The 9127-nt window shown below is 43.2% G+C and overlaps 1 protein-coding gene across 2 annotated transcripts; it reads right to left on the minus strand.

Moving 5' to 3' along the window:
* Positions 1-411: 411 nt before the first annotated feature.
* Positions 412-5515, minus strand: LOC119489320. Of its 2 annotated transcripts, XM_037771565.1 has the most exons (10): positions 5202-5512; positions 4490-4663; positions 3570-3727; positions 3164-3362; positions 2411-2507; positions 2162-2324; positions 1969-2012; positions 1730-1889; positions 1408-1604; positions 412-550 (listed from the first exon to the last, which is right to left on the minus strand). In XM_037771565.1, the coding sequence occupies exons 1-10, from the start codon at positions 5471-5473 to the stop codon at positions 509-511; spliced, it is 1506 nt and encodes a 501-aa protein (XP_037627493.1). In that variant the 5' UTR covers positions 5474-5512; the 3' UTR covers positions 412-508. The 2 variants fall into 2 exon arrangements, with proteins under 2 accessions (XP_037627493.1, XP_037627494.1); XM_037771566.1 differs by lacking the exon at positions 412-550 and having other exon boundaries at positions 1443-1604; positions 1686-1889; positions 5202-5515.
* Positions 5516-9127: the final 3612 nt, after the last annotated feature.

The following is a 9127-nucleotide window of genomic DNA, read 5'->3' on the forward strand; positions in this document are numbered from 1 at the left end:
ATGGAAATCTTCATCTTCTCTTCTTCAGTTCTTTTCTGTTCAACTTCATTTTGACTGAAGTGATTATTAATATTAGTCCTATAACATCAGACTGAGTGTAGCTGTTCTCTCTAGATTGTATAATGCTGTTCTTTTAACAAACACATTTTAATTGCTATCTCTATCTGCTGCAGATTTAGATGTGATCAGTGTTGGAGCTGCTGTCATCAGAAACCAGCTGTTTTTTTTATTATTTCTGTACATTAGTTGAGATGAGACACGATGTCGTCTCCAGTGAGCGAGGAGGCTTCGTTTGTTCAATTAAAATCAGACAGTTTCTCTTTCCAGCTGCTGAAGCTAAGCTGTGATTGTGTGATTGTTAACATCCTGCAGGGGGCAGTGTTGTGTAGTTGAACACCAGTTTCACATCGGTCTGTTTAAAATCTAAAATTCAGTTTTATTGATATTCAGAAAAAAACATTCTGTTTAAAATCTACAGCAGAGAAATGAAACAAAGCGAGAGCGTCCTTCAGTGAGTCTCTGATCTTCTGCTCCTCAGGCTGTACCGAGGCTGATCAATCAGGACGAAGAAGAGGATGAGGAGGATGGAGATACATACAGACGGGAGAAAAGAGAGGGAGGAGCAGAGGTCAGAGGTCATGCAGACTTTAAATCTCTTTGTAGTTCCTGTGGTTACCACGGTAACGCTAAGAACATCTGAATAATAAAAAGCAGGTGAAGCAGAGAGGTTTGAGTTAAATGTATTAACGGTGAAGCAGAGAGGTTTGAGTTAAACGTATAAACAGTGAAGCAGAGAGGATTGAGTTAAACGTATTAGCGGTGAAGCAGAGAGGTTAGAGTTAAACTTTTAACAGTGAAGCAGAGAGGTTTGAGTTAAACGTATTAACAGTGAAGCAGAGAGGTTTGAGTTAAACGTATTAACGGTGAAGCATAGAGGTTTGAGTTAAACGTATTAACTGTGAAGCAGAGAGGTCTGAGTTAAACGTATTAACGGTGAAGCATAGAGGTTTGAGTTAAACGTATTAACGGTGAAGCATAGAGGTTTGAGTTAAACGTATTAACGGTGAAACAGAGAGGTTTGAGTTAAACGTATTAACGGTGAAGCAGAGAGGTTTGAGTTAAACGTATTAACTGTGAAGCAGAGAGGTCTGAGTTAAACGTATTAACGGTGAAGCATAGAGGTTTGAGTTAAACGTATTAACGGTGAAGCATAGAGGATTGAGTTAAACGTATTAACGGTGAAACAGAGAGGTTTGAGTTAAACGTATTAACGGTGAAGCAGAGAGGTTTGAGTTAAACACATTAACAGTGAAGCAGAGAGGTTTAAGTTAAACGTATTAACGGTGAAGCAGAGAGGTTTGAGTTAAACGTATTAACGGTGAAGCAGAGAGGTTTGGTCAGATGTACCTGTTTGTCCTCCACCAGGATGCTGTAGACCAGAGGGGAGGAGACGGAGGAGCGACGACGGCGCCTACCTGCACTCACTGAGGCATTCTGGGTAGTGGGACTCTGAACTGAGGCATTGTGGGTTATGTTTTGCTGCAGGGTGATGTCAGCCGCTGAGCTGTTCACTGTACTGCTGAGAATACTGTCAGTACTCCATCCTGCAGTACAAATACACACTTTTACTTTAAATACGAACATGGCCATAAGTATGTGGACACATAGGTGAGACACGTACTGACCGATGTGAGACAGTTACTGACCGACATGTGAGACAGGTACTGACCAATGTGAGACAGGTGAGACAGGTCTGGGTCCTCTGTGGTTGGAGACACCAACGTGCTGCAGAGCTCCTCCTCCTCCTCCACTTCTTCTTTTTCTTCTTCTTTTATTATCTCCTGTCTCCTCCTCAGCGCCTCCTCTCTTCCTCTACTCTCTGACCTCCTCTGGAAGAGATCTGATTGGTCAGTCTGACGTGACAGGAACCAACCATCTGTGACATCACTGGTTCACTTCTGTTCTCACCTTCACAGTCAGCTGATTCTTCTTCTGTAGCTCCGCCAAAGACTCTGCAGACAGACAGACAGACAGACAGACAGACAGCGAGACAGACAGACAGACAGGATGAACCAATCAGCAGCTGCGGTTCCTCTGGCGTCCAGAGGTCCAGATGTTGCTGTGATGATGACGGTGTATTGCGGTGAAGGTGTGGACTCACCTGCCTGCTGCAGCACCTCCTGCAGGCTACTCTGAGTCTCTCTGAGCTGCTGCAGACTCTGCTGGAAGGGGTCTCTGTACCCAACATACACACACAGCAGGACACACACTCCAACACACACCATGAAGCGCCGCAACACACTCACATACACACTGACCAGCTCCTGCACACACACACACACACACACACACAGGTTATAAGGAGGACACACAGCTGCTGGAGCTCACTTGTCAGGTGTGACGTACTCACCATTTGTTGGTGTTCAGGAGAATCAGAGTTCATCACAAACTGGTTGATCTTCCTCTCCAGGTAGAAATTTAAACACACCAGACTCAACAACACCAACCTAAACACAGGAGGAGGAAGAGGAGGAGGAGTTACCTGGTTAAGGAAGGAGGAGTTACCTGGCTGAGGGTGGAGGAGCTACCTGGCTGATGGAGGAGGAGCTACCTGGCTGAGAGAGGAGGAGGAGTTACCTGGTTAAGGAAGGAGGAGTTATCTGGCTGAGGGTGGAGGAGGAGGAGTTACCTGATTAAGGGTGGAGGTGGAGGAGGAGGAGTTACCTGGCTAAGGGTGGAGGAGGTGGAGGCGGAGTTACACGGCTGAGGAGTATGAGTTACCTGGCTAAGGGTGGAGGAGGAGGAAGAGGAGGAGTTACATGGCTGAGGGTGGAGGAGGAGGAGGGGTTACCTGGCTAAGGGTGGAGGAGGATAAGGAGTTACCTCGCTAAGGGTGGAGGAGGAGGAGGGGTTACCTGGCTGAGGAGGAGGAGTTACCTGGCTAAGGGTGGAGGAGATGGAGGAGGAGGAGGAGGAGGAGGAGTTACATGGCTGAGGAGGAGGAGTTACCTGGGTAAGGGTAGAGGAGGAGGAGGGGTTACCTGGCTAAGGGTGGAGGAGGAGGAGTTACCTGGCTGAGGGTGGAGGAGGAGGACGAGTTACCTGGCTAAGGGTGGAGGAGGAGGAGGAGTTACCTGGCTAAGGGTGGAGGAAGAGGAGTTACCTGGCTCTGGAGGAGCGGCGGGTGGAGGTGAGCAGGAAGGAGGTGCAGAGAGCAGCAGCGTTGTAGCAGCAGGAGCTCAGACTGTGAGACTCCATCAGCAGGAAACTGTGCAGGAAAGAAACTCTGTTGAAGAGTTCAGACAAAACCACCTGCTGCTCTCTGGAGACACTGCTGAGCTCCGAGAACACCGACCGCAGACCTGACAGACAGACAGGCGGAGACAGACAGACAGACAGACAGACAGGTGGAGAGACACAGACAGGTGGAGAGACACAGAGAGGCGGAGCGAGACAGACAGACAGACAGGTGGAGAGAGAGACAGACAAACATGTAATTTTTTTTTAGGATCTATCATTTTTTTACCCAGTGTCAAGTCTCTCAGGTTGTGTGTCTGTGTATTTTTTACCCTGGGTAGAGTCTCTCAGGGTGACTCTCAGCTCCTCGCCGTTGTTCAGGATCTCTTGTTGTGCCTCTAAGGCAGCAGTCTGGGCATCAATTAGATCCTCAGCCATCTGCCTGGTGGACTGAAGCTGGTCAGCGACACCTGCTGAACTCTCTGTTAACCTGACACACATGTACAGGTAACATTCACACAGGTAATACATGTAACATTCACACAGGTAATACAGGTAACATTCACACAGACAGCAAACAACCCGATATCATACCACTACCTGTACAGTCAAGTCAATGTTACAGGTGTTACCTGTATTACCTGTGTGTATGTTACCTGTACAGGTGTTACCTATATTACCTGTACAGGTGTTACCTGTATTACCTGTGTGTATGTTACTTGTATTACCTGTGTGTATGATACCTGTACTGGGTGATAACCTGTATTACCTGTGTGTATGTTACCTGTACAGGTGTTACCTGTATTACCTGTGTCTATATTACCTGTACAGGTGTTACCTGTATTACCTGTGTGTATGTTACCTGTACAGGATGTTACCTGTATTACCTGTGTGTATGTTACCTGTACAGGTGTTACCTATATTACCTGTACAGGTGTTACCTGTATTACCTGTGTGTATGTTACTTGTATTACCTATGTGTATGATACCTGTACAGGGTGTTACTTGTATTACCTGTGTGTATGATACCTGTACAGGGTGTTACCTGTGTTACCTGTACAGGTGTTACCTGTATTACCTGTGTCTATGTTACCTGTATTACCTGTGTGTATGTTACATGTACAGGTTTCACCTGTATTACCTGTGTGTATGTTACCTGTACAGGTGTTACCTGTATTACCTGTGTGTATGTTACCTGTACAGGGTGTTACCTGTATTACCTGTGTGTATGTTACCTGTTCAGGTGTCTCACCTGTGCATGGTGTTCTCAGCTCGGCTATGCCAGGCTTCAGACTGCAGGAAGTGACAGATGGAGTGAGTGTGGGTGAAGAACTCGGTATAGGTGTTAAAGGCCACAGCATCCATACCACCTGTACACCTGCTGACCTCTGACCCCTCAGGGCATGATGGGAAATCCCTGCCTGAGCTGACATACAGAGAGAGAGAGAGATTTTCAAACTAAATCTCTTTTCTTTAATTTATCTATACATTTTTTTATACAAACAGCAATCATTAATTCATCGTCAAAAAAAAATATATATTTTTTTAAATAATTTCTGTTGTTTACTTTTGTCAAACAGTTTCTTTCTTTCTATAAAATCATGAAGTCATCAGATCATTGATACATGTTAGTTTAATATTGATGCGTTGACCTGACGACAACATGTTAATATTACACATGTTGGGTTTTTTGGCTGATTTTCAAATTTTAACATTAGATTTGACTGTTTTCAGTCAAATAAATGAATAATAAACCAGTTTAATGTATATATTGAATACATATTAAATTATTATTATTATTATTATTATTACTTTTATTCCCCTTAAGACGTTTACTTTGGTAAGAAGACATTAACCCAGAAGGCCACTGTAGTCCTGATATTGTTATCAGAAAAAACACTCTCAGTCTCAAAAGTAAAAGTGCTCATAACGAAGCTTTAACCTGTTAAAAACATTATATTTACCTGCTCAGGTGACAGAAGGTGAAACTCAGCGCGATCTGGCTCTGGCTCTCTGACGTCATGTCCCTGCAGCGCGTGTCCAGGTGCTCCACAGCTCGAGCCCAACATCCTCCGTACCTGGGCTGAGCGGCGAGGCTCCGCACGCGACGCAGCTCCATCCGGCCGCGCTCAGAGTCCGGACCGGAACCGGGAGACGAGAGTCCGGGGCCCGCAGAGAGACCGAGACCCGCTGAGAGTCCAAGCAGCAGCAGCACCGCGGACACCTGAACCGCCATCTTCACCCGTCTGCCACTCAGTCTGCTCAGCCAATCACAGAGCCAGGATTTCACCAGGTCAGAGGTCAACGAGAGGTCACGAGTCATTATTTGTTTTCATTAATTATTTCATTTTTTTTCATCAGTAACAGCTTCAGTCAGTCAAACTGTATGCTTTAAAACTTTAAATTAATATTTACAGAAATAAACAAACAAACAAACAAACAAACAAACAAATAAATATATACTTCCAGTTTGACGGAAACTAGAAACTGAAGCTCATTAAAAACCGATGAAATATTAAAAACATTAGTTACAGATGAACGTTTAAAGAAACTATGGAAGTTTTTATTGGACTTTACTAGTTGTAACCCACAGAAGACATTCCACAAATATGTAACATGATCTGCAGATATTTCACTACCCACAAACGGATTTTTTGTATTTGTGTTGTGTAAAGTCACATCCACAAAAATACAGGCCGATTTGCAAATACTCATAACTTACTCTGTAAATACGTATTTTAAGGTTTGCATGTAAAGTGATAAACATGTATTTGTGCATCTATTTCTACACGTGGAATGCTATTTGCACATTTGCAGATCGCTTCTGATGTGATGTGACTTTACACAACACAAATACAAAAATACGTTTGTGGGTAGTGAAATATTTGCAGATCATGTTACATATTTGTGAATTGTCTTCTGTGGATTACAACTAATATCTACAGATCTGCTGAAGTACCAATCGGACAAAATTCTGTAAACAAACAGGAGGAAAGTTACAAATGTCATGTGGCCCGTAAATCCACAGGAAGCGATCTGAAAACGCGAAAAAGATGCACAAATGTGTGTAGATATCACTTTACATGTAAACTTTAAAATACATATTTACAGAGTAAGTTATGCGTATTTGCAAATCGCCCTGTGTTTTTGTGGATGTGACTTTACACAACACAAATACAAATATACATGTTTCTGGATAGTGAAATATTTGCAGATCATGGTACACATTTGTGGAATGTCTTCTGTGGGTTACAACTAATAAAGTCCAATAAAAACTTCCATAAGAAACCTTAATGTGTTGATAGACTGTATATAATAATAATATAATACATCATGTTCATACAGCTGAGCAGCAACAGCCAGCAGGTGGCAGCAGTGCATCATGGGATGTGTAGTCCTCATCAGACCTTGTTGGAGCTCCTGATGTGACCTGATGGTCACTCACCTGGCAAAACTGTGATCAATGATCAGTGATCAATGATCAGGTACAGTAATACACAATAACGAGTTAATGAGGAGGATTTTCTCAACACTCTTTTTACATATTTTTCTGATGTTTTTTTAGTTATTTTTCACATAATTCTTGGATATTTTTCACATAATTTTCAGATATTTTTCTTACATTGATCTGATGTTTTTTGGTTATTTTTCCACATCATTTTCGGATATATTTCTGATGTTTTTTTAAAGATATTTTTCATCTAATTTTCAGACAATTTCCTGATGTTTTTTTGGTTATTTTTCACATAATCTTCGGATATTTTTCTGATGTTTTTTTCTTTATATTATTCACCTAATTTTCAGAAATGTTCTGATGTGTTTTGGATATTTTTCACATAATTTTCGGATATTTTATCAACACATACAAACATGCCTTGGTTGCCAGGAAGGAACTAAAGCTGTCAGATAAATGTATTGGAGTAAAAAGTACAATATTTACCTCTGAGATGTAGTGAAGTATAAAGTACAATATTTACCTCTGAGATGTAGTGGAGTAAAAAGTACAATATTTACCTCTAAGATGTAGTGGAGTATAAAGTACAATATTTACCTCTAAGATGTAGTGATGTATAAAGTACAATATTTACCTCTGAGATGTAGTGGAGTTTAAAGTACAATATTTACCTCTGAGATGTAGTGGAGTTTAAAGTACAATATTGACCTCTGAGATGTAGTAGAGGAGAAATATAATGGAAAGACGAGTACCTCAAATTTCTACTGAAGTACTTATTAAAAGTACTTAGTTACTTTGTGTGTGTGTGTGTGTGTGTGTGTGTGTGTGTGTGTGAAGGAGTTGACGACCACAGATCAGGGGACAACAAACGCTTTTAGTTAGAAAGAAAAATAAGAAAACAGGTAAAAACTAGTTTGTCTACAGCGACAGTGTATTGGAGTTTCACTGAAGTCCAACCAGAGTAAAAGCAGAATATTCATCCTCAATATTAGCAACTATGAAGTCACCACACACATCACTACTAAGTCTAGAAACACAACATGGCTTGGCTGACATGGTGGCTTCTGGCAAGACGCACAATATTATAGGCACTAAACTCTGGAACATGCAATATGGTGGCTGGTTACTGTAGTTGGTGCCGGGTCGAGTCCTGTGGAGTGAGTCCGTTCACAGAGGGACGTCGGATTTCTGCAGCTGCGTGAGAGACAGCATGCTAACAGGTGGACTGGGTGCCACGCGGAGCGCCAAGTACGCAGAGGTGAGGCCACTTCAGCCTCAGGTGGGCACAAACAACATCACCTGTGTGAGGTCACGATGATGCAACGAAGCGACCGGAGCGTCGGCTGAGAGGACGTTAAAGGACGAGGCACATTTACTGGATCGAGGATGAAGACATTCAGTTATTGGATTATTTTCTGGTTTGAGGGGCGAAGAGCTCAATGTCCCAACGTCATTGTTAAAGTGCTGGAGCCTTCCTTCCCCACGGAAACATGTGACCACTAAGGTGCAAAACTTTATCGATGTCAAATCTACTGAGAGAGCAGCGACATTCACATGGCGTCTGTACGTTCAGATCTGAGAGCTCAGGAGACGGATCTGGAGTCAGTTTGTGATCAACATAAAACAAAAGAAAAGACCTGCTTCTATGATAAAAAGCCTGTGGACGTGAAGACAACTACGACTCCCAGGGTGCATTCCACTGACAAACAGCCTAGATCTATGAGGAACTTGGTTCTCCTAAACAGTTTAATCATAAAGGTTGTATGGTTATGAATGCTGAAAGTCACGCAGCATAAGCACGGTAAACGAGACTCCTCGCAGTGAGGACAGTCCGCCCCGGTTGACAGTCGCGCCGGGAATCTCGTCCCTCCCCACAGGGAGAGAAGGTGCACTGCACAGGAAGAACTCAACGACCCCTGGCCACGACGAGGTCCGGGTGTGGGGTGCTATAAAACTCACGGTCGAGTCTTTCCAAGCAGAGCTCGGTCACGGCGCATCGGACAATGCACCTGGCGAGGGCCAGCCCACCAGTTGAGAAGTGTACAAATATTTTGGGTTCATTATGAAACTGTAGCGGGCTGAATGTCAGATCACTGTGATTTGATTTGAATTAGGCTACGCAATGGTTGATTATGATTGGGTAAAGATCCATAGCTCACTGATAAATACAGTATATTATTCAGTGCTTGTTTATTGGGCATCAACCTCGCGTTACGCACGTATTGTTGAAAAAAAAGAAAAAAGACTTGAAGCGTAAATAAACGCTTTAGTTCAGGTTGCGGTTACGTGAGACTCAGCTGACACGGAGCCACGCAGACAGCTGCTGCACAGATTAAAATGAGAGCAAATCTGTAGAGTAAAAACAACCCTCCAGTCTGGACACACACGGGGTGGACGGGAATGATTGAAACGTCTTTTTACCGCGTTACAATATGG

Source organism: Sebastes umbrosus, chromosome 6 (assembly GCF_015220745.1).
Source record: "Sebastes umbrosus isolate fSebUmb1 chromosome 6, fSebUmb1.pri, whole genome shotgun sequence".
Taxonomy (NCBI): Eukaryota; Metazoa; Chordata; class Actinopteri; order Perciformes; family Sebastidae; genus Sebastes; species Sebastes umbrosus.